The sequence below is a fragment of the Podarcis vaucheri genome, assembly GCF_965113315.1.
Source record: "Podarcis vaucheri genome assembly, chromosome: 14".
Classification (NCBI taxonomy): domain Eukaryota; kingdom Metazoa; phylum Chordata; class Lepidosauria; order Squamata; family Lacertidae; genus Podarcis; species Podarcis vaucheri.
Genome location: NC_138752.1, coordinates 18,378,373 through 18,405,479, shown reverse-complemented (window position 1 = coordinate 18,405,479; position 27,107 = coordinate 18,378,373). Strand labels below are relative to the sequence as shown.

Here is a 27,107-nt window from a genome sequence, read left to right as displayed (position 1 = left end):
CTGCGTTTTTGGTTTGCATATAGTTTCAGTAAGCACAGATTGTGTGTATTCACCTGCAAATGCAAGCCAAATCAGATTTCTCCCCCATCTTTAGGTGCTTAGGCCTCTGAAGCTTCTTCAAGTGTAGGAGGGAATAGGAATGTTCAGCAGAGGCTCCTGCAATTGGCAGGCAGTAAGAAACCCTGGATTGATTAAAACTGGGATAAGTACTAGGAGCCAAGTACTCCACACTTTCCTTACCAAAAGGTGTAAGGTACTGAATCTGGGTGCAGCCACACACAGTCCTGACCTGGCTCTGACACATGGCTTAGAAAGAACAGCTACGCATTGCCAAAAATAAAATAGAGAACACATCGCCATACGAAGCGCAAAAGAGGACACTGATCTGCATTACCCTCACCTGGTAATTTATACGCAGAGATGCCAGTTTGGAGAGAATTGCTATAATTTAAGTAGAAATACTATGCATCTCAGCATAATGAGGGAGACTGTGATCAGGAGACCCATCTGCTTGCTCAGTCTGCTGTCCAGATGTTAACTCTTGGTGGGCAACTTCAAGCACCCTCCTTCCCTTTTTCATGGTTCTTCCATCTTGAAATGCAGACCTTGCCCCAGTAACCTTTCGTATAGAGGACTCCTTCAGCGAGAGCAGGGGTGGCCCACTCCCAAGAGACTGCGATCTACTCACAGAATTAAAAACTGGCAGTGGGGGATACAGGTCAAAGTTGTTGATCTTTCTGGGGAAGGAAAGCCCTGTTTTGGGGGGATTCAGGTCAAAGTTGTTGAGCTTTCTTTAGGGAGGAGAAAAGCCCCATTTTGGGGGGTTCAGGTCAAAGTTGTTGAGCTGGAGGAAGGTCCCTTTGGGGGGTGACAAAGAGGAACAGCCACTCACCAACAGATTGCTGGGGAAACAAACAGCCTCACCGAGGAAACTCCGTCTTCCGTTCTGCAGATCGTGCAACAATGGAGGGCAGGGCGAGGGGGCAGGGGCGGAAAGGTACTGAGCGATCGTCCACGATCTACCAAAACCTCCCGGGGATCTACTAGTAGATCGCGATTGACCTGTTGGACATCCCTGAGTTAGGGGACTGCCCTCTATAAAGTAGGACACATGGCCAGCCTTCATGCGCTGCCTCTTCTGCTGCTTGTATGGCATCTTGCCGAAAGGTCTGATGCCTCTCTCTTAACTGGCAGCATGCAGAAGAAGACCTGCTGGATAAGGAACCAAAAGAGCAGATCAACAAAATGCCAAACTGACTTCCCCTCCTCTGTGTTGTGAATCCATCAGGTTTTCGTTGTTTTCACCTGCCTCTCTTTAGCATCTCACTTTGCAACGCTTCTTAAGGAACTGAAGTCTTCACTTCGCAATAAGTTATGAGCAGCGCTCACTGTAGAAGGTTGTTGTCTCAAGCATGCTTTTTTGGGTGGGGGGGAGTTGTCCTTGATTCCAGGATATTTCATGTCACGTGTTCTATTTCTATTTCATTTTGGCATTTTGCTGTTTTGGAAAATTCATTGTAAATGTTAGCTGGGTGTCATGTGGAGGTTGTTCTAAAGTGCATCTTCATGGGCATGATGCCCATGGCGCCTGCTGTGTTGAAATGCCTGGGCATCAGCCCAGACTTGTGCAACACCTCTATGCCAGGACGGTGCCTCCCTAGTGGCCGTTGGTGTATTCGGGTCTGTAACGTAACATGCAGTGTGGCACATTTCCAGCAAGACCCACAGAGTGGCTGTGCCACTTAAATTGGCCCTTGCCACAATGGCACAGAACAGAGGCAAACAGTGGCCTTGAATAGGGTTGATTGCCAGTGGAACAGACAGCCTCCTGACCTGATCACTGGTATACAAATTCTGGCCACTTACTTTCCGGTGGATTTCGTACATGGCCAGAGATGTGACGTGGCAGTAACTACCACAGATCAAATGACACCAGCAAAGGCTAGGCCAATTGGCTTGGAAGAGGCCCTGGAAATTTGCTCCCATTGAAATTAATTGCTTTATTCCAGCGTTAAGTAGCTGAAAACTGCAAATTCTGCCAAGGGATTTTTATTTTATTTTTTTTTAGTTCTCCTAATAGTCAGCTGCTGGGTGCTTATATTAAGGACCCAGGTTTTAAGCACAAATGGGAAACATTGATATTCATGCAATATATACTTCAGAAGATGCTATTCTGTAATTTAAGTGAAAATGCTGCCAGGATCCTGCAAATTTGCAGGCCTTTGTATAGTGGGTGTGGATTGTTCCCTGAATCCCCTCCGCTGCCCAGATGATACATAAACAGGGTGTTCCATGGGGACGGCTGGTTTTGTGGAGGGTGCTGCTTGCACAATTTCTGACATACACGCACTAAAAAGGAGGCGGGGGAATGGGGCACTGTCATAGATCCCCTGGCTCACACATGGGTGTGGGCAGGGAGTGTAGCGCAGCTCGTCCTCCATGAGATGGCCTTGCAAGTTGTGTGCGCCAGAGCATTGTAACCGACTCAGCAAGAAGTTTTGCCAAAAACACTGGCCACTTCCGGACCAATTCAGGTTCAGCGGTTGAAGTGAATTTGGTGCTCTTCCTCAGCAAACCCATTTCCATTTAAAGCACACACACACACAACTTTTTGCAAGAAGGTCCATGATGGCAAAATGTGCTCGGAAGTGTGGGGTAACGATTGTTTGCCTTATATAGCCTCTCCACAAATAAATGGGATGAAGAAGCCACTGGCATCATATTATTATTATTATTATTATTATTATTATTATTATTAAAATTTGTACGCCACCCTATACCCGCAGGTCTCAGGGTGGTTCACAGAATAAAATCACAATATTAAAAAAAAGTACATGATCGAAATAAAAAAACCAAGAACAAACCTATAACACCCCCATATAACCTCCCTGCTAAGGTTCTGCAAACAAATCAGGGTGAAGGCTCAATCAACAGATTGTCTGGAAGTGACCAGTGGCTGCAACCACAATTGCAATCATTGTGCATAATCACTGTAGCACAAGACGTAGGCCTCCCCTTGAATGTCGGGGCACCACACCTTGGACCCAGCCCCGAACATAGGGGTTCATCAGGGAGGTTTTCTTGCCCCACGTTGCAGTTGGCTTGTGGCAAAAGGGGTTGCATGGACGGTGTTTAAATATCAGAATATTGCAGCAGCGCTCATACAGCTGCTTCATCTAGTCCATTGTAGAAGCCATGTCCGTCAGTGTCCCATCAATGGCTAGCTTCCCATCTTGTCTCTATGCCCTATTAACAAGCTTCCAGGACATATATGCATCGACTTCAAGGGCATTTCTCTGGGTCTATCAAGCAATATTTTGATTCCCCCTCCCCAATTCCCTTAAAAAAAAAGGTTACTGCTTCTGATCCAGCTACACCTGTGGGCAATTAGCATAACAAATTATGGCCCCAGATGGGGATACCCCTCCCCTTTCAAATTCCTCCAATCACTTCAGAAGGGAATATATGAACATCATGATACAGGGGTGCACTCATGTTGACTAAATATGCAGGCATCTGCACATATGGGCAGATTTCCCTTGCTGGATCAGGGTGGTGATATTTAAAGAGTTGTAGTGCGATTCAAGCTCACTGCGAGCGTTGAAATTCAGGGAAGGTGGATCCTTATTATTTTTTGTATAGTAGAAATAATCTGGCAGCAGTAGCTGGCAAACTATACTGTGTTCAATCTTGTGTAACAGTTATTTTAACAGAAACGCTATATACTGTATTCTACATTATAGACTTTTATATGGAGATACTACTACTACTACTATTACTAATAATAATAATGCAGCTATAGGTACATTATAATCCTTAGTGTGACTGAGAAAAAAAATGTACTAGATGGTATTACTTTAAATAATAATGATGAGCGTATTTCTTTTTGTATTTATGCCTTATAAATAAAATGGTTATATACACAACGAAAGGGTACTGTGAAAATTAATAAAGTCAACAGACTGTTTAGAACCGATCCTACTTCTCTTAGTGCATTTTAAGGGTTGCACCTGACTCAGCTGGTCACAATAAATGTTCCATTGCAACTAATTCAAGAAATTGGAATTGTAAATAACTTTGGTCCCATGGCTTGCCATGGGACGTGGTTCACACCAAATTCTTGCTGGGTCAGGACCACCATATGGAAATCATCCAGTTTACTTAAAAGAGTAAGGCAAGAAGGATGTCTCCATCCTTCCCAGGTTTTTAGGGTACATCTGTTTTAATTTAACTGGGGCATTTGGTAACTGTCAGATGTAATGATGCCTTTCTTTTACAAAGTTACTGTACAATGTGGCCTTTCAGTTCATTAAAATGTGACATCCAATAAACTTTTAAAACTGGTGCACATCCTTCGAAGTCCGCTTAATTAAACAGAAATATTAATTCATCCCTCGGTCATGTTTCCTCTTCCCAGGGACATCCAAGACAATGCCGTAAGCCTGATTGGCGAAGGGTTGGCTTAACAACACGTTCTGTTTCGCATCGGCCGGGTTTTTCATGGGACCTGCAACAGGGAAATGAGGAGATTGCTGTTGCTTATGGGGGAAATGGATTTTTAAAATTATAGGTTCTTGCCAAGGGATTTGCAGGTCTGCAGGAGAGATCACCTCTTGAATTCTCATCGGAATATTTTATAGGTTGTTTTGCAATTTGAGTGATGCCGAGTCAGTCATGAGCCGAGGCTCTGATTCCCTATCCTCAGGAGAAGAGGCCATGCAAACAGAGGACATATTTGACCAACTTACATTGCAGAGTGCCTGCTACCAAGTCAGACCACTGGTCCTCTTAGCTCAGTGTTGTCTACACTGATTGGTCCTCTTAGCTCAGTGTTGTCTACACTGACTGGCAGCAGCTCTCTAGGGTTTCAGATGGGGAGTCTTGCCTAGCTCTTCCTGGAGATGCTGGGGACTGAACCTGGGACCTCTTGCCTACAAAACAGATGCTCCACCACTGAGCTACAGCACGTCTTCATAGAGTATTTAGGACCATGGGAAGCTGCCTCACGAAGCTGCCATGGTCCACCTACAATGACTGGCAGAAGCTCTCCAGGGCTTCAGACCAGGAGGCAAATTGGACCTCAGAACTAGTCTTCAATGCCCCTGCTCCTTCAGGAGTTCTAACACCACATGGTGCCAGTGGTTACATTGTTTGCTGTGGTCTTCAGAAGAAACAGAGGAACCACAACCTCCTCCTTGCCACTGGAGTCAATGGTACTAAAATAGGCTGGGTCCCTTGATAAGAGTATAAGTTTCAGTTATCAGGAGCTGCAGTCCTACTTACAACCAAGGCTTGGTTTGGTCGCCTGCTGGAGTCATAATCAAACTGGCCTTGTTTTGTTGACTAGGCCCTCTTCGGAGCTGTCCAGGGTGCTGCCTGCTTGCGCTCTTGCCTTTTGGATCCTGAGGACGGCTTTGCTTGACCTCACCTACCATATTTTTCACTCTACAGTGCTGCCCCGCAAGACGAATGCCTCACAAGACGGAAAACCCTCTAGACGAAAGGGTTTTCCATTTTGGAGGTGCTTCGCAAAACAAATTTCCTATGGGCTTGCTTCGCAAGACGAAAATGTCTTGCGAGTTCCTGTGGGGGTTTTTTCCTCCCCCCCCCTTTTCCCCAAGCCGCTAAGCCACTTAACAGCTGATCCGCTAAGCCCGCTAAGCCGCTAATAGCGCTAATCCGCTAAGCCGCTAATGGGCTTGCTTCGCAAGACGAAAAAACCGCAAGACGAAGAGACTCACGGAACGGATTCTTTTCATCTTGCGAGGCACCACTGTATAAGATGCACTTTCCCCCTCCTGAAAAGTAAGGGGAAATGTGTGTGTGTGTCTTATGGAGTGAATGCAGGTGGGAGGCTCTGCTCAGCGCTCCCTTTAAAGGGCAGTGTGGAGCATGTGTGCGGCTCTTGGGGCTTTTCCCTGAGGAGGAGGAAGGGCTGCCCTTCTCCCTCCTCGGGGATAAGCCCCCAAGAGCTGCACACAAACTCCGCACGCTCCTTAAAGGGAGTGCGGCTCTTGGGGGAGCCTTCATCCCGCTGCCTGGGAGAGGCTGCGCGCGGCTATCCCATAAGCCAGGACAGCTAGAGGAATCACTACGCAGCGACCCCTCTTGCTGTCCTGACTTCTGGCTTAGCCGCATGAAGCATCTTGAGGGCAGGGGGAGCCTTCATTCCACTACACTCTTGCTGTTCTGGTTTCTGGGATTCAGAATATTTTTTTTCTTGTTTTCCTCCTACAAAAACTAGGTGCGTCTTATGGTCTAGTGCGTCTTATACAGCAAAAAACACGGTATATGGAACTACCCTCTGCTTACAGGAACCTAATTTGACTTTGTTTCCAGGATTCTGAAGTGGGAGTGGTGGTATGTGACCTTGTTTCCCAGCCATGTGCATCTGGCATGGTCTCCTGCCCCCGCCATTTATCTAAGCCACGCAATCGTGTATCTCCCACCAGTTCTGTTCAAATGAACAAGGGTACTTAGGATGCCTGCCTGGTAGAAATGGCATCCATAGTAAATTGACTGTGGTCAGAAAAAGCCAGAGGCCACTCCCTCCACGGAGAGGGAAAAGAGCCTTTAAAAGTGGAGCCAGCCTTACAGCTTTGTCCTTTGCACCAGATCTGGGCCAGATTTCCCATGCCACCAGGAAGCTGATCATCCCCACTTGTCTTGACGCTTGGAATCCATTCTATGAAATGTTTAAGAGCAGAGTCGTGATAAACCAGCATGTTCTTCTGAACTCTGGGAGAGGCTCGGGGAGCATGGGCTGCCTTTACACGCTGAGCAAACTGGGAGGGAGTTCTCTGGGAAACTCAGGGGGCATTGGTCTCAGAGTTCCTGGGCTTTAGTATATCTGAAGGAGCATCACCACCCCCATTGTTCTACCCAGACACAGGTCCAGCGCCGAGGGCCTTCTGGCGGTTCCCTCACTGTGAGAAGCCAAGTTACAGGGAACCAGGCAGAGGGCCTTCTCAGTAGTGGCACCCATCCTGCGGAACGCCCTCCCACCAGATGTCAAAGAGAACAACACCTACCAGACTTTTAGACGACATCTGAAGGCAGCCCTGTTTAGGGAAGCTTTTAATGTTGGATGCATTACTGTATTTTAATATTGTGTTGGAAGCCGCCCAGAGTGGCTGGGGAAACCCAGCCAGATGGGTGGGGTATAAATATTATTATTATTATTATTATTAAAGTTGGTTGGGGTCCGCAAGCTGCTTTGATCTCTTGGATGGGATAAGGCAGCTGGAAGACAGCCCCGATTCCCCCAGCAAGTTGTGAGCAGGTTGGGCCAAGGAGCGGAGGTTGCATTAGCATAGAGCAGGCATAGGCAAACTCGGCCCTCCAGCTGTTTTGGGACTACAACTCCCATGATCCCTAGCGAACAGGACCAGTGGTCAGGGATGATGGGAACCGTAGTCTCAAAACATCTGGAGGGCTGAGTTTGCCTATGCCTGGCATAGAGCTTTTTTATTTTAAGTAATTGCTTCAGTGCAGCCCAGTCCTTTCCCATCTGGGCTGTGAGAGTTGAGTGAGAGGGTGGCGGTGGCTGGTACTGGGTAGCAAGGCCCAGCAGGCAGCACTGCAGGGCTGTTGTGCAGCAGCAGGGCAAGGAATGTGCTAGGAGAGGCTTAGCTTAGCATCCTCTGTTCTCTGCACGCTACCTGCAGGCTGCACACCTGGCTGATGCCGCTGCCTGGCACAGTCCCGGTGTATGCCAGTCACTGACTGCTCTAGGTGTTGGATAAGCAGGAGAAATGAGTCTACCCCAAAATATATCAAATGCACTGCAATAAGGTATAATAGATTGATTTCAGGCCAGCCAAGGATTATCATTAGCTGGCAAGGTGCTTTGCTTCAACAGTTTTGACTCTGATCCAGCTCTGCCTTGCTTCACTGGCTCTGGAATCTCCATTTCATTCATCTGCAGCAAGGAAGGGGAGCCTGTGGCCTTCTGGGTGATGTTGGGCTGTATCTTCCATCATCCCTGACCCTTGGACAGGTGACTGGGGAGTCCAACAACATCTGCAGGGCCACAGGTGTCTTGTCCCAGGAACCATCAGTTCATTCTGGCTTGGATCCAGATTAACTTGGCAGCATTTAGGTCTAGTTGAATTCACCGGGGCAAGTTATCCGTGACTTAGTCCCATTGATTTCAATGGGAACCAGGGGCATCTAGCTTGGTCTGGATCCAAGCTTCTCTGGGCTGTATTGGAACTTCACGTGTGCTTTAAATTCTTATGTATTCTGTACAGTGGTACCTTGGTTCTCAAAAGCCTTGGTACTCAAACACCTTGGTTCCCAAATGCCGAAAGTAAGTGTTCCAGTTTTCGAACGTTTTTTGGAAGTCAAACATCTGATGCGGCTGTCGGCTATTGTTTCCGGGGCACCTGCACCAATAAGAAGCTGCGCCTTGGTTTTTGAACATTTCAAAAGTCAAACGGACTTCCGGAATGGATTTAGTTAGGCGCTTTTGTTTTAGCTATTTATTTTGCATTTTTGTTTTTGAGGCTTTTTTGGTTAATTTGTTTTTGTGACTGTGTGGAACCCAGTTCAGTTACTGATTGATTGTGTGACTGCGGAAATGGATAAAAGCCCCCCCATCCAAACAAGGACTGTCATCAGTGCAGGTAAGGAAATAATAAGAATTTTATTTTTTATCATCTACAATACTGTCTTCTTTATTTTATAGTACTGTACATTGATTATTGCTTTCATTTTATGGACCAATGGTCTCCTTAGATAGCAAAATTCATGTTTAGGGGTTGTTTTTAAATGTCTGGAATGGATTCATCCATTTTGCAATACTTTCTATGGGAAAGTGCGCCTTGGTTTTAGAACGGACTTCCGGAACAGATTAAGTTTGAGAACCTGCATTGCTTTTCAGGCATATCCAAGTAGGGCTGGAAGAGGACACTGTCTGAACACCCCTGAGAGCTTCTGCCAATCCCTGTAATCTGTGCTGAGCTAAATGGACCAATGATCTGTCTTGTTATAAGGCAGCTTCCCATTTTTGCATGTTTCCATTCATCATTCCAGGCCTCCATTCCCCATTCTGTGGGTGAGTGGATATCTGCAAAGGCTGCAACTTCCCTTCATCTAGAATCAAAGTAAAGTGTGTGAACTTCTGGTACGGGGATGTTGCTGCCTTGCTTCTTATTCTCAGCCACCAGAAAAGACTACTCAGTCATGTTGAATAATTACACCTTGGAAAACACATGGGCGATTCTGGGTCGTGCTAGTGACTTGAGAAATGATTAAATGGCTGCTCCGAAATAAGTTGCTCTAATTAAACAAACAGTGTTGACTCAAATTTCAGAGTTTTTAGTTGTGGGCTGACCTTCAGGAGAATGGCAATGGCTCCATGGGGAATTATGCTTTGCACTGGGCACATCTGGCCAGATCTGGCGACAGTGTACATAACTAAGATCATTATGGAAATGTATCATCCAGGACTCTGGGTAGTTAGCCTCAATTCCATGGGAGCAGCAGAAAAATGCAGAATTCAGGTCCTTGAGAACTGCAGATTCCGATAAAACAAAAAACCTAAGATGCTACTCCTTATGACACCTGAAAATAAATGGTTGTTACCTGCTGGAATCTTGGGAGCCAAACAGGTATACAGTTACCAGTGAATGATCCTTGGGGGGTCCAATGATTTATCTAGCAATCTGTTCTAGATTATGAAATAGTAAAACTTGTAGACCACTGGTCCCATCACCTCCTGGCAAATAGAAGGGGAAGAAATGGAGGCAGTGAGAGATTTTACTTTCTTGGGCTCCATGATCACCGCAGATGGTGACAGCAGGCATGAAATTAAAACACCTGCTTCTTGGGAGAAAAGCATTGACAAACCTAGACAGCATCTTAAAAAGCAGAGACATCACCTTGCCAACAAAGGTTATATAGTTGAAGCCATGGTTTTCCCAGTAGTGATGTATGGAAGTGAGAGCTGGACCATAAAGAAGGCTGATCGCTGAAGAATTGATGCTTCTGAATTATGGTGCTGGAGGAGACTCTTGAGAGTCCCATGGACTGCAAGAAGATAAAACCTATCCATTCTGAAGGAAATCCGCCCTGAGTGCTCACTGGAAGGACAGATCCTGAAGCTGAGACTCCAATACTTTGGCCACCTCATGAGAAGAGAAGACTCCCTGGAAAAGACCCTGATGTTGGGAAAGATGGAGGGCCCAAGGAGAAGGGCACGACAGAGGACGAGATGGTTGGACAGTGTTCTTGAAGCTGCCAGCATGTGTTTGACCAAACTGCAGGAGGCAGTGGAAGACAGGAGTGCCTGGCGTACTCTGGTCCATGGGGTCACAAAGAGTCGGACACGACTAAACGACTAAACAACAACAAAACTTGCGGAAGGATTGATGGAAAACAAGAGATATCACTTGTATTTCTCAATTTGCAAAGTGCATTCAGGTTAGGAATGCAGGAATCTGTCTTATACAGAGTCAGACAATTCATCCAACTAACTCGGTAGAGTCTGCACTGACTGGCAGCAGCTCTCCAGGCACGCTTTCAGACCAGGATCTTTCTGAGTCTTACCTGGTGATGCTGGGGATTGAAGCTGGCCCTGAGATCTCCTGCATGATTTCTCCACAGAAGGACCCTTTCCTTGTGGTGGAATTTGGATTATCTGGGTGCATAAATCAAAAAATGTTTACTTAAAGCAAACTACTTTAAAAACCGGTTAAGAAAATACACTCTTTGGTCTCATCAGACCTGCATCAACTCATTAGCTCAGGGTTGAGGGCCCAAAACTCAGTTTTAGAACTGCTACTGTAAGCTTCTGCTCCACATTTCTCCTTTCTTTAATTCTCTGATTTGGACTTGTGAATGCCGATTGGTTGAGGAGAGCTGTAGAGCAATCACCACAAAGGGATTTGCATAATCATGACACTCTTGTTTCTCAGCTCTCCTGATTGGCTATTGTCACTTCCTTGATTGGATGGGCTATTATAATCTTCCTCTTCCAACTGGTTCCATTATTAGAATCTCCCCGTTTCCCCCCTCCTTCTTAAAAAAGAACAGTTTTGCTAGCAGCAGCAGTAGCAACAACAAAAAGAAACCTTGTTTTCATTCCCCGAAGCTTAGACAGGAAGGTTAAAAACATACAGAAAGCGGGAAGGTGTTTAATACCAACAGAAAATCTCCAGTTGTGGGGAACCATTTTCAGCTTGAAGGTCGGATTTCCTCTTGGATGACGTACTGAGGGCCGAGAGCCAGCGGTATGCAAGGCCAGAGACATTGAGGTTTTTTTAAAAAAAATAAACAAGCAGTGTATAAATTTTATTAAACAAACAAATCAAATAAATAAAGGTGGGCATGGCCAGAGGCGAAAGTGAGTGGAGTCAAAGAGGGAGATTTTTATGCACCCGCCAGACACATTTCTCTGCATGGCTACCGTAAACGCTTCTTTGCGTTTTAGTAAACGGTAATTGCTTCCCCCAAAGAATCCTGGGATGTGTAGTTTGTTAAGGGTTCTGAGAGTTGTTAGGAAACCTGTAGCCCCTCCCTGAGCAACAGTTCCCTGAGTGGCTAAAAATTAATTCTCTCTTGGAAGGTCGGCGGTTCGAATCCCCGTGACGGGGTGAGTGCCCGTTGTTCGGTCCCAGTTCCTGCCCACCTTGCAGTTCGAAAGCACATCAAAGTGCAAGTAGATAAATAGGTACTGCTCTGGCGAGAAGGTAAACGGTGTTTCCTTGTACTGCTCTCGTTTGCCAGAAGTGGCTTAGTCATGCTGGCCACATGACCTGGAAGCTGTCTGTGGACAAACGCCGGCTCCCTCAGCCTATAGAGCAAGATGAGTGCGTAACCCCAGAGTTGTCCACAACTGGACCTAATGGTCAGGGGTACCTTTACCTTTACACTCTTAACACACTCCAGGGTTCTTTGTGGGAAGCCATTACTTTTTAAAGTGATATGATACTGCTTTAAATGTTTAGTGAAGAAGGTGCTTGTGTGTGTGTTTTCTATTTTTTGAATCAGTGAATCAGACAAAAGAACCACTGGCCAGTTGCTGAGACTCCTGTTCCTCTCTTGGTTTTTTTTTTTTAATCAGAAAAAAGCCCAGAATAATAAATTGACGGTTATGGCTGACCATTCACTTGCTACCACAAAGCCCAAGGTGATTGGTCAATGATCAGGGCAAGCCCTACCATTAGGCAAAGTGAGACAACTGCCTCAAGTGGTGGATGCTGGAGAGAAGCACTGACAGCCTCCCCACCAGCCCTTCTCAATCCCCTGGCTTTCCTTCTGCGCTGGAGGACAGAGCTGTGTGTACTGCATGAGCTGTCCTGCCCCATCTCAGCCTCAAGTTAAATGCGAGACACTATCTTGCCACTGTTGTTGAAGGAAGATTCAACTGTTAGTCCACTTCACCTTTGTTCATGGGAGAGGGTTGCCATCTTGTCCTTTGACTCGGGCGGCAAAATGGCATGTGCTTTGTTCATCATTCATTCAGTGACCTCCAGCAGTAGATTCGTTCATCCATTTCTTTTAAAGAAATGTTAGGGACTGCCCTTTGCAATGTATATACCCAAAGCCTTGTTTGTAAGCAGAGCGGTTAAACCAGAGTTTCCTGGTTCTGGTGCAATGGGAAACAATGGTTTAAACAAACCACCACAGAAGTACCCAAACTGCCTAGGATTCAACAAGAAAGGGACAGAGCATGCAAACACAAGGCTCTTGGTGTTTTACAACATGGTTGTCACATCTGAACTGGCCCCGCTGTGTTAATGCATGTAAGTAAGGTAAAGGGACCCCTGACCATTAGGTCCAGTCGTGACCGACTCTGGGGTTGCGGTGCTCATCTCGCTTTATTGGCTGGGTCATGTGGCCAGCATGACTAAGCCGCTTCTGGCAAACCAGAGCAGCGCACGCAAATGCCGTTTACCTTTCCGCCAGAGCAGTACCTATTTATCTACATGCATTTTGACGTGCTTTCAAACTGCTAGGTTGGCAGGAGCAGGGACCGAGCAACGGGAGCTCACCCCGTTGCGGGGATTCGAACCGCCGACCTTCTGATCGGCAAGTCCTAGGCTCTGTGGTTTAACCCACAGCGCCACCTGCGTCCCAAATGCATGTAAGTACACACCGATAAAGCATGGTGATAAAGAAAGCATGGAAGCATTACGAAATGTAGGAATTGAGTAGTAACAGAATAGTCATTAGAAGGTAAATATAGAATGAGAATGAGATGGCTGTTACTAGGGCAATAGTCCCCAGATAATAAAGGCGCTTTATATGAAGCTATCCATCTGTGTGTGCTTTCTGTGCAAATACTATTTAAAGAGTTTCAGTTTGCTGGGGAATCTTTCCTCTTGGTTCAGCAAAAAAAAAGCCACATGGCACTTTTGAAAAACTAAACTATTTTCCACCCTCCTTGTCTGTCATTTTTGCAAGGAAGCAAGAGAAGGCACGTTGCTTTTCTGATATATTGGAACAACACATCAGTTTCTTCAATTTTGCGAGGTAATAGAAAACCTCAGCCCTGACTGTGTCCATTACCTGATAAAACCCATCAATCCAGTTGAGGATCAAAAATCCTCAAATGGCAGAGCCTCACCACAGAACCTGATGCTGTTTTGTGTTACTGAGATGAGAAGGGTGCGGGAACCTGAGGTGCACCTGCTACAGGGGTGTGCCAAAATTATTCCCCCGAAATTCACAGCTCAGTTCACATTTCAGACTGCGGGGCATCCATTTCACCTGCCTTTTGTAAAGCAAGATACTTCAACCTCCTCACTCTACGCAGTGTGCTAGTGTGGTGTAGTAATTAGATTGTCAGACCAGGACCTAGGAGACCTGGGTTCAAATCACCATTCAGCCATGAAGCTCACGGTGACCTTGGGCCACAGTCACTATTTCTCAGCCTACCCTACCTCAGTGGGTTATTGTGGGGATTAAATAAGGAAAAGAAAAACCAGGTATGCCAAACCCCTCAAGTGTCCCAATTTAATGCAGAATTCAGCAGCCAGGTTGCTCACTGGAGCAAGACAGTTTGAGCATTTTACACCGATCCTGGTCCAACTGCACTGGCTACCAATTAGTTTCTGGGCCCCATTCAAAGTGCTGGTTTTGACCTATAAAACCTCAAACTGCTCAGGACCGTAATACCGCAAGGACCACCTCTTTCCATATAAACCTACCCGGATCCTGAGATCATCTTCTGAGGCCCTCCTTCATGTGCCCCCTCCTTGAGAGGTGTGGAGGGTGGCAACACGAGAATGGGGCCTTCTCTGCAGTGGCTCCCCATCTGTGCAATACTCTCCCCAGGGAAGTTTGCCTGGCACCTTCATTAGACACCTTTAGGCACCAGGCAAAAATGTTCTTTTTTAACCAGGCCTTTGGTTCATTTGACTGACATCCTATGCCCTTTTAAAATGTGGGGGGTTTGGGGGGGTTATTGGGTTGTTGCTTTTATTTTTGTTATGTATTTTGTGGTTTTATACAGTGGTACCTCGGGTTAAGTACTTAACCTGAAGCGTATGTAACCTGAGGTACCACTGTATCTTGATTTTATTCTGTGAACCGCCCTGAGACCCCCAGGCATAGGGTGGTATATAAATTCTAATAATAATAATAATTGTGACAACCCAAATTTACAGAACCCACCCAATTTGAGATGCTCCATTTTCCTGGAGGCCGCTCTAGGCCACGTGGCATCTCTGGACGTGGCAGGGACTAGCGCGACCTTCTCGAGGCCACTCTAGGCCTTTGACCAGGAGGCTGAAACAGCAAAGGTGAGAGAGGGTTAAAATGGAGGGGCCGAGCGGATGAGCGATGAAGGGGTCAGTAGCAGGGAGGGGGCAAGCAATGGAGATGGGTGGAGGGGTGCCCCATTTTTTTCTTGCAAAATGTTGGAAGGTATGGTATCCTGGGAAAAGATTGGGATATAAATGCAATCCATCGATTGCGGCACCCACGCTACACTTGTACAGTGGTACCTCAGGTTACATACGCTTCAGGTTACAGACTCTGCTAACCCAGAAATAGTGCTTCAGGTTAAGAACTTTGCTTCAGGATAATAACAGAAATCGTGCTCCAGTGACACAGTGGCAGCAGGAGGCCCCATTAGCTAAAGTGCTGCTTCAGGTTAAGAACAGTTTCAGGTTAAGAACAGACCTCCAGAACGAATTAAGTTCTTAACCTGAGGTACCACTGTATAGAGAAGCCTGTCTTACATAGGCTTTATGCGCAAACTCTGAATGCCTCATTGCTCAAGACTGTGTTGGACGCAGAGGTGCCAGTTTGCAAGGCAATCGGGGAGGCCAATGTCGTGCCCGTGATGTCAAGGCGTTGGGAGGAGCTGGGGGTGGAGTTGAACATGGCGGCCTCGTGGCTTCAATAACTGGTGGTTTCTCTTCCTTCTCTTAGTGTTGCAACTGGCGGAAGGCTGCTTCAACCCTCCTTCTCCTCCATGGCAGGAGAAGGAGGTGAAGGAGCTGGCCACTTCGCTCCATGCTTCTTTTATTGAAATTGAAATACTTTATTGTCACTTGTACAACTTATATACAGTGAGATTACATGAGCACCCCCCACTCAGGTCTCTTAGTCTTAATTCTCCTCATTTACTGACGCACACCCACCAAACCCGAAAGCCAGTTGCCCTGTTGTTATCTTTTCCTTCAGCAGCCTAACAGCCCACGGATAGAAGCTGTTCTTTACCCTGTTGGTGCGACTAATCATGCTTCTATATCTTCTGCTTGAGGGCAGGAGATAAAGGAAGTGCCGGCCAGGGTGTGAATCATCCCTGAGAATTTTCCTCACTCTCCTGAGGCAACGTTCTTCCGCGATGCCATCCAGCGGATTCACAGGACAGCCCATAATATATTGTGCTGTATTCACCACCCTCTGTAGGCACTTCCTATCAGTTGGTGTCAAACCAGCATACCACACCGCGATGCAGTATGAAAGGACACTTTCTATTGTGGACTGGTAGAAGGAGATCATCAAATGTTGATTTCTTGGACATGGGGGAGGGGCAGCCCCTACCCCCAAAATATAGGGCCCCCCCAAAGGGCTTGGCCCCAAGGAGATGGCACCCCTGGTTGGGTGTGAAGTCAAACCAAGCATTCAGGGCTCACCAACTTGTTGCTGGTGCACATTTGGAATGTTTCTTTTAGGGGAAATTCACATTAAATTGCACACAAACCTCCATGATTTTTTTAAAAATAAAGATCATAAATTGATAGGTGACCTTCTATCATATGTGGTGGAATTGTAAAATGATAAAGGAATTCTGGGAAATGACATATAATGAACTTTTTTTAAAAAAGTTTAAAATGTGTTTTTTTAAAAAAACCAGAAATCTTTTTGTTAGGAACTGTAACCGAAGGAATTGAAAAGACTGTTCATGTACGCTACTACTGCTGCAAGGATGCTGCTTGCCCAGAGTTGGAAAGATGATAAGATACCTACAAAAGCGGATTGGCAGATGAAACTACTGAACTATGCAGAGATGGCAAGATTGACCGGGAAAATTAGAAATCAGGAGGATCAAAACTTCAATAGAGAATGGGATAAATATAGACTATATCTAAATGAACTATGTAAACACTTGAACTCTTTGGCATGCTTTAAATAACTCTTGCAATGTGACAAAGACTTTGGATATTATGGAAGACTGAAATTTGGAAGAATTTATAATATGCAGTTGACAGAGGTATTTAAAGAACCCACGGAGGGGAAGTCCTAAGATTCAGCAGAATCTTGTTTTAATTTTAATATTTGCAAGAATGTTAGTTGTGTCAATGAACTTGTAAAACCAAATAAAACTTTTGGAAGTGCATCTGCCTGTCCCAAAACCTAGGAAGGATGGAAATCCTTGCATCCTTTCTGCCCAACTTTGTTTCTCTCATCCCATCAGGGAGTTTACTGGCTTTCCTAGATGCTGATCACAGCTCAGCTTCTGACAACAGAAATTCCTTTGGCTCGCAATTACTGTACTTACGATAGAAGAGATCCCTTCTGGCCTGACCCAGATTTTGGCTTCCATCTCACACTTGTAGGTATGTATTCCTAGGCGGAATCCAGGCTCCTGGAAGGGGGCAGAAGACTGATCTTTTTTCTAGCTTAGGCAGAGGCATCGGGGGGGGGGTGAAGTGGGGACGGCCCGGCCCAGGTGACATCCTGAGGGGGGTGACATTTGATGTGCTCCCTGCCCATGTGCCATTGCCCCCGCTTCTGGCTGGAGGAGCAGGCAGGGGAGAGTATGAGCTGTGTGATGTGTTCATCCCCGAGCCCCTGGCAAGGCTATTCCAAGAGTTTTCTCCTGGATTCCAAGTCCTACTACAGGGGAGGGACACCCCAGGCCTTGGGAGCCAATCCTGACCTCCTGCCCCCAAAACATGGCTCCCCAGGGAAGGTGCCCGTCCTGCTGACAACTACCCCCCACCTTGCCCTGCAGCCCAGCCCCCTGCTTCCTCCATCGGACCCCACAAAACAGGGTGGTTGGGTTTCCAGACGCTGGCCCAGATGGACCTTGGATCAGATCTAGTCATCTGGCTCTGTGCATCTTTTGACTAGCTGCTCCCCTAGCCCATTCCTGCCCTCCTCTGTCCCAAAAAGAAGGGCCACTTGCTCACCTGATGCCACCGGCTGCTCCGGGCCTTGCATGGGGGGGCACTCTGTTGCTGCGGCCGATCAGGCATCTTAAGCACCTGAACCTAGAAGAGACGAGCAGAGAGACCGACTCAGAAGCTGGCAGCCCCAATTCTTGGGGGGTGTTTGTGTTTGAGGAGGGGCAGCTGGCCCAATTCCTTCCATCTCTCTGCAGTTCAGTGACCTGAAAGAGAACTGAAAGAGGAAAGAGGCAGCCCTGAGGGCTGGCAGAGAGAGAAAGGAGGCCCCAAGTGCTATGGGTTCAAGAGCTCCAGCCCAAAGAAAAGAGAAGCATTGCCAGCTGTTAAAGGGCTGCTCTGCCTTGTCTTCTTAGGACAGACCTACCCTTCCAGGAGAAAGGGACGCGGGTGGCGCTGTGGGTTAAACCACAGAGCCTAGGGCTTGCTGATCAGAAGGTCAGCGGTTCGAATCCCCGCGATGGGGTGAGCTCCCGTTGCTCGGTCCCTGCTCCTGCCAATCTAGCAGTTCGAAAGCATGTCAAAGTGCAAGTAGATAAATAGGTACCACTCCGGCGGGAATGTAAATGGCATTTCCGTGCGCTGCTCTGGTTCGCCAGAAGTGGCTTAGTCATGCTGGCCACATGACCCGGAAGCTGTATGCCAGCTCCCTCGGCCAATAAAGCGAGATAAGCGCCACAACCCCAGAGTCGGCCACGACTGGACCTAATGGTCAGGGGTCCCTTTACCTTACCCTTCCAGGAGAAGGAGGGTGTTATGTATTGGGTTTAACACATTTTATGTTACAAGGCACATTCTAACCAATCGTATAAGCGTTGGTAGAGTAAGTAGAGTAGAGTACTGGTAGAGTAAGTTGGTAGAGCAAGTGAGCGCATGCACTTCCAGCTGTCAACTGTCAATGGTCAGTTCATGCTCCGGCATTATGATTGTGTTGTCCAGTCAGTTCGGTTCTTCTTTTCCTATGAGTGAGCTGTTGTCGCTGACAAATGTTGAATAAACGTAGTTGAGGAACTTATACTGCCTTGGGCTTCTGACTTTTTCCCGAACATTTAACAGACGGAGACCCTTAGGAGGGTCCTCCAAGCATCAAGATGTCCCAGAAGAGGAGCAGAACATGAAGAAGGTGGTGGAGTCTTCTTTGAAGCCGGAGAGACCCCCAGGAAGGGGGAGAAGGCCGTTGTCGTAGGGCAGCTGGAGAGATGCAAAATGGAGCCAGACAGAGGTGTAATGGTTGGGGGGCTGGACTAAGAGGACCTGGGAGAGCAGGGTTCGAATCCTTACTCAGCCATGAAGCTCCCTGGTGGACCTTGGGTCAGCAGGGCTGCTGTGAAGATAACATTTGGTGGCAGAGAGAACCATGAAGGCCACCTTGAGCTCCTGGGAGGAAAGTGAGCTAGGAATGTCCTAGTAAATGTAAATGATGAGAGGGGATAGAAAAGGGGAAGGCAGGGGAAGAGTGTGGAGGAGCTGAGCTCTCTGGAGAAGACTGGCCGGGTCGATTTCAAGAGAGCTAAGGCTGTACAGAGGATCCCAGGACTCACGCGCCCCCCCCCCCAGGAGACCAAGAGAAAGCAAAGGAATGCTACTTACAGTCTGCACATTTTGTTCACGAAAAATTCCCACCCTCCTCTCTAAACTAACTATCTAAAATGCCCACCCAAGCCTAACTCTGACCCCAACCCCAGCCCTAAGCCTAAACCTAACCCTACCCTTAACTACTCCTCTATGCACAAAATAAATATATACAAAATATATACACAAATGTCCACAAATGTCCACAAAATGTAAAATAAAAAATATGTAAATAGAGAACAAAAAGTAAAATAAAAAAGTAAAATCAAAGTGTTAAAATCAAAGTGTTAAAATAAAAAAGCAAAATTAAAAAATAAAAATTAATAAAATCAAATAAATCAAATAAAAGTAATACAGTGGTACCTCCGGTTACAGACGCTTCAGGTTACAGACTCTGCTAATCCAGAAATAGTACCTCGGGTTAAGAACTTTGCTTCAGGATGAGAACAAAAATCGCGCAGTGGCAGCGCAGCGGCAGCGGGAGGCCCCATTAGCTAAGTGGTACCTCAAATTAAGAACAGTTTCAGGTTAAGAATGGACCTCCAGAACGAATTAAGTTCTTAACCCGAGGTACCACTGTAAATCAAATCAAAATCAAAATAACCATCAAAGAACACCTCTCCTTATCATCTCCTTATCATCTCCTTATCATCTCCACTACCTCTCTCTACTACTCAACTCACCTCACTACTAACCCACAATGGCCTCCTGCAAGTCTCTGGCTTTTAAGGGAGAAGCAAGAGATGTCACACAGGAGGGCAGGTCCTTGTCACCGTGGCAACCCCCTCATCTGGACCTGGCCCCTCCTGAGAGGTGATGCTCCACAGTCAGAACTTGGAGGCATCTGGTGATACGCCTGCAGCTGGGCCACATCTTCTCTGGTCAGATTCACGTCGGCATTTCACATCCTTCTTCCTGCGGTCCCGTTTCCAAAGGGAGACCATCCCCACATCCTTCAAGGCAGTCTAGGGGGTCTCCACAGCGCAGGATTGGACCATCTGCTTTGCATACAGGTCTTCTGTCCTGGTCAGTATCTCCAGGGGGAGGGGCTGGGAATGTCCCCCCCCCATCCGAAACCCTGGAGAGCTGCTGCCAGTCAGTGCAGGCTAGTTCAAGAAGGATATTGAGCAGCTGGAAGGTGAGCAGAGGAGGGCAACCAGGATGATGAAGGGTCTGGAAACCAAGCCTGATGAGGAACAGTTGAGGCAGTTGGAAACCAAGCCTGATGAGGAACAGTTGAGGCAGGTGGGTATGTTTAGCTTGGAGGAGACTGAGAGGAGAGCCATCTTCAATAGCTGAAGGCTGCAAGAGGGAGCAAGCTTGTTTTCTGCTGCTCCAGAGGGGAGGGCAGGAGAGGAGATTCGGACTAAACATTAGGAAGAACTTTCTGATGGTAAGACTCTCTGGGACGGTGGTGGACTCTCCTTCCTTGGGGGCTTTTAAGCAGAGGTTGGATGGTTTTCAGCAAATCCAAGAAAACTCGTTTTAGTTTAGTTTATTTTAAACTAAAACTCGTTTTAGTTTAGTTAATTTAAAAAAGAAAATAAGATGAAATTTTGCAAAATTTACTCATTAACTGCTTTTAAAAGGTACTCCCTGGTGTTATTTTTTAATTTAACTTGCTAGTTTTCAAATGGCTGAAGATTTCGACAGATTCTTCTGAGCACTTGGGGTCAAGAGAAAGCAATTTAAAGCAACTGGTGTTGAGACATTTCATTCTGAATCTGCTAGACACAGCCAGACACAGGATGATGACAGGTGGGCAGTGGCGTAGCGTGGGGGGTGCAGGAGGGGCCGGCCGCACCGGGCGCAACATCTGGGGTTTAGGGTTAGGGGGTGCAAATCCACGGGTTAGGGGGCACAAATCCACGGGTTAGGGGGCGCAAATTACTTGCCTTGCCCCGGGTGCTGACAACCCACGCTACGCCACTGCAGGTGGGTGTCCTGCCTGCCCCCAACATAAATCCTGGCTACGCCCATGCCTCCATGTCGGCATTCCAGGTCTGGTTTGTATGAAAAATGTAGTTCTTTGATCGTACAGAGGATAAATTTCTGGAGATATCAAATTGAGCAAGAGTATTCTTACCTCCTCTGGGACAAGAGATGTCCCTATAGACCTACATTGTTGTTGTTTAGTCGTTTAGTCGTGTCCGACTCTTCGTGACCCCATGGACCAGAGCACGCCAGGCACTTCTGTCCTCCACTGCCTCCCGCAGTTTGATCAAACTCATGCTAGTAGCTTCAAGAACACCATCCAACCATCTCATTCTCTGTCCTCCCCTTCTCCTTGTGCCCTCCATCTTTCCCAACATCAGGGTCTTTTCCAGGGAGTCCTCTCTTCTCATGAGGTGGTCAAAGTACTGGAGCCTCAGCTTCACGATCTGTCCTTCCAGTGAGCACTCAGGGCTGATTTCCTTCAGAATGGAGAGGTTTGATCTTCTTGCAGTCCATGGGACTCTCAAGAGTCTCCTCCAGCACCATAATTCAAAAGCATCAATTCTTCGGCGATCAGCCTTCTTTATGGTCCAGCTCTCACTTCCATACATCACTACTGGGAAAACCATGGCTTTTACTATACGGACCTTTGTTGGCAAGGTGATGTCTCTGCTTTTTAAGATGTTGTCTAGGTTTGCCATCTCCTTTCTCCCAAGGAGCAGGCGTCTTTTAATTTCGTAACTGCTGTCACCATCTGCAGTGATCATGGAGCCCAAGAAAGTAAAATCTCTCACTGCCTCCATTTCTTCCCCATCTATTTGCCAGGAGGTGATGGGCCCAGTGGCCATGATCTTCGTTTTTTTGATGTTGAGCTTCAGACCATATTTTGCGCTCTCCTCTTTCACCCTCATTAAAAGGTTCTTTAATTCCTCTTCACTTTCTGCCATCAAGGTTGTGTCATCTGCATATCTGAGGTTGTTGATATTTCTTCCGGCAATCTTAATTCCGGCTTGGGATTCATCCAGCCCAGCCTTTCGCATGATGAATTCTGCATATAAGTTAAATAAGCAGGGAGACAATATACAGCCTTGCCGTACTCCTTTCCCAATTTGGAACCAATCAGTTGTTCCATATCCAGTTCTAACTGTAGCTTCTTGTCCCACATAGAGATTTCGCAGGAGACAGATGAGGTGATCAGGCACTCCCATTTCTTTAAGAACTTGCCATAGTTTGCTGTGGTCAACACAGTCAAAGGCTTTTGCATAGTCAATGAAGCAGAAGTAGATGTCTTTCTGGAACTCTCTGGCTTTCTCCATAATCCAGCGCATGTTTGCAATTTGGTCTCTGGTTCCTCTGCCTCTTCTAAATCCAGCTTGCACTTCTGGGAGTTCTCGGTCCACATACTGCTTGAGCCTTCCTTGTAGAATTTTAAGCATAACCTTGCTAGCATGTGAAATGAGTGAAATTGTGCGGTAGTTGGAGCATTCTTTGGCACTGCCTTTCTTTGGGATTGGAATGTAGACTGATCTTCTCCAATCCTCTGGCCACTGCTGAGTTTTCCAAACTTGCTGGCATATTGAGTGTAGCACCTTAACAGCATCATCTTTTAAAATTTTAAACAGTTCAGCTGGAATACCATCACTTCCACTGGCCTTGTTATTTGCAGTGCTTTCTAAGGCCCATTTGACTTCACTCTCCAGGATGTCTGGCTCAAGGTCAGCAACCACACTACCTGGGGTGTACGAGACATCCATATCTTTCTGGTATAATTCCTCTGTGTATTCTTGCCACCTCTTCTTGATGTCTTCTGCTTCAGTTAGATCTTTACCACTTTTGTCCTTTATTATGGTAATCTTTGTACGAAATGTTCCTTTCATATTTCCGATTTTCTTGAACAGATCTCTGGTTCTTCCCATTCTGTTGCTTTCCTCTATTTCTTTGCATTGCTCGTTTAAGAAGGCCTTCTTGTCTCTCCTTGCTGTTCTTTGGAAATCTGCATTCAATTTCCTGTATCTTTCACTATCTCCCTCGCATTTTGCTTGCCTTCTCTCCTCCGCTATTTGTAAGGCCTCGTTGGACAGCCACTTTGCTTTCTTGCATTTCTTTTTCATTGGGATGGTTTTAGTTGCTGCCTCCTGTATAATGTTGCGAGCCTCCATCCATAGTTCTTCAGGCACTCTGTCCAGCAAATCTAAATCCTTAAACCTGTTCCTCACTTCCACTGTGTATTCATAAGGGATTTGGTTTAGATTGTATCTTACCTGTCCAGTGGTTTTTCCTACTTTCTTCAGTTTAAGCTTGAATTTTGCTATAAGGAGCTGATGATCTGAGCCACAGTCAGCTCCAGGTCTTGTTTTTGCTGACTGTATAGAGCTTCTCCATCTTTGGCTGCAGAGAATATAATCAATCTGATTTCGATGTTGCCCATCTGGGGATGTCCATGTGTAGAGTCGTCTCTTGTGTTGTTGAAAAAGCGTGTTTGTGATGACCAGCTTGTTCTCTTGACAGAACTCTATTAGCCTTTGCCCTGCTTCGTTTTGATCTCCAAGGCCAAACTTGCCAGTTGTTCCTTTTATCTCTTGATTCCCTACTTTAGCATTCCAATCCCCTATAATGAGCAGAACATCCTTCTTTGGTGTCACTTCGATAAGGTTTTGTAAGTCTTCATAGAACTGGTCAATTTCAGTTTCTTCAGCACCAGTAGTTGGTGCATAAACTTGGATTACTGTGATGTTAAAAGGTCTGCCTTGGATTCGTATCGAGATCATTCTATCATTTTTGAGACTGCATCCCAGTACAGCTTTCGCCACTCTTTTGTTGACTATGAGGGCCACTCCATTTCTCTTACGGGTTTCTTGCCCACAGTAGTAGATATGGTAGTCATCCGAACTGAATTCGCCCATTCCCGTCCATTTTAGCTCACTGATGCCCAGGATGTCAATATTTATTCTTGCCATCTCATTTTTGACCACATCCAACTTACCCAGGTTCATGGTTCTTACATTCCAGGTTCCTATGCAATATTTTTCTTTACAGCATTGGACTTTCCTTTCGCTTCCATGCATATCCACAACTGAGCGTCCTTTCGGCTTTGGCCCAGCCGCTTCATCAGCTCTGGATCTACTTGTACTTGTCCTCCGCTCTTCCCCAGTAGCATGTTGGACACCTTCCGACCTGAGGGGCTCATCTTCCAGTGTCATAACTTTTATATGCCTGTTGTCTTTGTCCATGGAGTTTTCTTGGCAGGGATACTGGAGTGGCTTGCCGATTCCTACTCCAGGTGGATCACGTTTGGTCAAAACTCTCCACTATGACCTGTTCATCTTGTGTGCCCTGCTCGGCGTAGTTCATAGCTTCTCTGAGTTCTTCAAGCCCCTTCGCCACGGCAAGGCAGTGATCCATGAAGGGGAGACCTACATTAGCTAAGCTCTTCTGGCAACTATTGACTGATGTTCATAAGAGAGATATCCTGATTTGATTACATCATCTGCCGAAAAAGCATTCACTTTTACCCAACCATACAGAATAAAATCCCGCAGAGTGGCACATTATCCATTACCTCACGGCCGTTGCAGAGAGTCTGCCAAGTTCATCTCCTAAATGACAAGCGGGGAAGAGTCTTTGCTCTTTGTGCTACAGAACCATAAAACAGGTTAACAGCGGAGAAAGATAGCTCTGGAAGTGATCCCGACGATCTTTTGTTCATCATAATGGAATAATTCATGACCAGCATTTCCAGTTGCTATGGTACTGGAATTTTAATATTATTGTTCTAAAAGATGTCAAATAGCCATGTGCAGAAGATGTCAAAAGAGTGGAAGCTGAGACCGTACTCATAGTTAATAGATAAACAGCAATAATCTGGAATACAGAAAGTCAACATGCTTAAATTTAGCTAAGCATTTGGAAATTGATGGGGTAAATCAGTTCATAATAATCTATTTCATCTAAGCAGGGGTCAGTAGACTTTTTCAGCAGGGGGCCGGTCCACTGTCACTCAGACCTTGTGGGGGGCCGGACTATATTTTGGACAGGAGGGGGAATGAACGAATTCCTATGCCTCACAAGTAACCCAGAGATACATTTTAAATAAAAGCACACATTCTACTCATGTAAAAACATGCTGATTCCTGGACCATCCGCGGGCCGGATTTAGAAGGCGAGTGGGCCAGATCCAGCCCCCGGGCCTTAGTTTGCCTACCATGTGCTAAACTGTGCTCTGCCTGAAGTCACTGGGATTTAAGAAGCTTAACTGACATCCAACTGACTCATGAGAAGAACTACAATTTTTTAAAGCTGGAACTCACCTGAACTCAGTTCCGGCACCTCTCAGGTGGGCACCATTGCCATTCTAAGAGAACAAGATCAATGGTAAGTTCTTGGACAGGAATGGTTCTTGAAAGGGGAGGAAGGGCTGTACCCTAGTGTAGCTCACTGATGGAACATCTGCTTTTCATGCAGAAGATGTCTGGTTCAATCCCTGGCATCTCCAGGTAGAGTCTTCTCTGAGACCCCAGAAACCAGCTGCCAATCAGTGCAGACAATGCTGAGCTAAATGGGCTATCAGTCTGACTTCAGTGTAAGGCAGCTGTGTATGTTCCCTAAGAGCTGGATAGGCCTTATGTATAGGAGAGGGTCCTTCCTCACCCATTCCAGATGTTGATGCACAGTGCTGGATATGGAAGCTGCTGTCACCTGGCATCCACATCTGTATTTGAAGTATGGAGAAGAGCCTTCATGAGCGAACAGGGCTACGGTTTCATAAGATGTACAACTGCTCTGATTGCTTTATCTTTTCTTCACTTTTTGATATATAATTTTTATTAGATTTTCTGTTTTACAATTTTTCTTGTTCTCTTATTCTATATGTTAAGTCCACAAGCTGCACATATTCCATCAGCTTAAGTTGCCATTCTTCTTTAGTTGGGACCTCACTCATTTTCCATTTTGGGGCTAAGAAAACAAGGGCCACAGTAGTGGCATACATAAATAACCTTTTTCGATACCTGGGAATTTCTGTTTGAATTATCCCCAACAAAAGGGACTCTGGTTTTTTGGAGAAAGTACCTTTAAACATTTTTTTCAATTCATTATGAATTATTTCCAAATTCTCTTACCCGGATTGCTTTATTTTTTCAAATATCTTTTATGAATGGGTGTTGTTTATTGGGAGAGGTTGTTTTAAATTGTTCTGAAGTGTTATGTGTTAATTTTCATTTGTAGTTGTATTTTTTGGCTTTATAAGGCTGGTTCATATTCTGGTGTAACCTTAAAAAAGGTAAAGGTAAAGAACCCCTGGACGGCTAAGTCCAGTCAAAGGCAACTATGGGGTTGTGGCGCTCATCTCGCTTTCAGGCCGAAGGAGCCAGCATTTGTCCACAGACAGCTTTCCAGGTCATGTGACCAGCATGACTAAACCACTTCTGGCACAATGGAACACTGTGACGGAAACTAGAGCGCACAGAAACGCCGTTTACCTTCCCGCCGCAGTAGTACCTATTTAACTACTTGCACTGGCGTGCTTTCGAACTGCTAGGCTGGCAGGAGCTGGGACAGAGCAACGGGAGCTCACCCCGTCGCGGGGATTTGAACCACTGACCTTCTGATCGGGAAGCCCAAGAAGCTCAGTGGTTTAGATCACAGCGCCACCCGCTCCCCTTACACCTGCTTAGCACACACATGGCATGCTTAATGCTGACTTTCTGTGCATAGGAGGGCTCCCTAAACTTGCCACATCAGCAACAGATCTGCCTGTCTGCTGTTCTTTCTTCTCGGTGTGCAGATGAAAAAAGTATTTTGTTTTTGTGATCCCTGACCCCCTCAATAAACCAAAACAGCCACCCTCAATTCTTCCCTATGATTGAGGCAATCATTTCAGCTCACCTCTGCCAGACTTGCGCAGGGGTTCCATGAGGTTGGGAACTCTGCACACTCTGAATTTCCTGACCACATGAAGCATCTGTGTATACATGTAGCTGTGTGTCGAGATGACAGAGAGGTTCAATTCTGTTT

At 46.3% G+C, this 27,107-nt stretch overlaps 1 protein-coding gene across 7 annotated transcripts; it reads right to left on the bottom strand.

The window, feature by feature from the left end:
• Window positions 1-427: 427 nt before the first annotated feature.
• On the bottom strand, window positions 428-25,934 carry LOC309518499 (uncharacterized protein). 7 transcript variants are annotated; one of them, XR_014213435.1, is made up of 6 exons: window positions 17,595-17,941; window positions 16,961-17,047; window positions 10,552-10,642; window positions 9,338-9,517; window positions 897-4,507; window positions 428-619 (listed from the first exon to the last, which is right to left on the bottom strand). XR_014213435.1 is itself a non-coding variant. In XM_082198885.1 (6 exons), exons 2-6 carry the CDS (start codon window positions 17,658-17,660, stop codon window positions 4,383-4,385), a joined length of 549 nt encoding a protein of 182 aa, XP_082055011.1. In that variant the 5' UTR covers window positions 17,661-17,675; window positions 24,655-25,934; the 3' UTR covers window positions 428-4,382. The 7 variants fall into 7 exon arrangements, 4 of the variants coding, with proteins under 4 accessions (XP_082055011.1, XP_082055012.1, XP_082055010.1 ...); XM_082198885.1 differs by adding an exon at window positions 24,655-25,934 and having other exon boundaries at window positions 428-4,507; window positions 17,595-17,675; XM_082198886.1 differs by adding an exon at window positions 18,322-18,411 and having other exon boundaries at window positions 428-4,507; window positions 17,595-17,675.
• Between the last annotated feature and the right edge of the window lie 1,173 nt (window positions 25,935-27,107).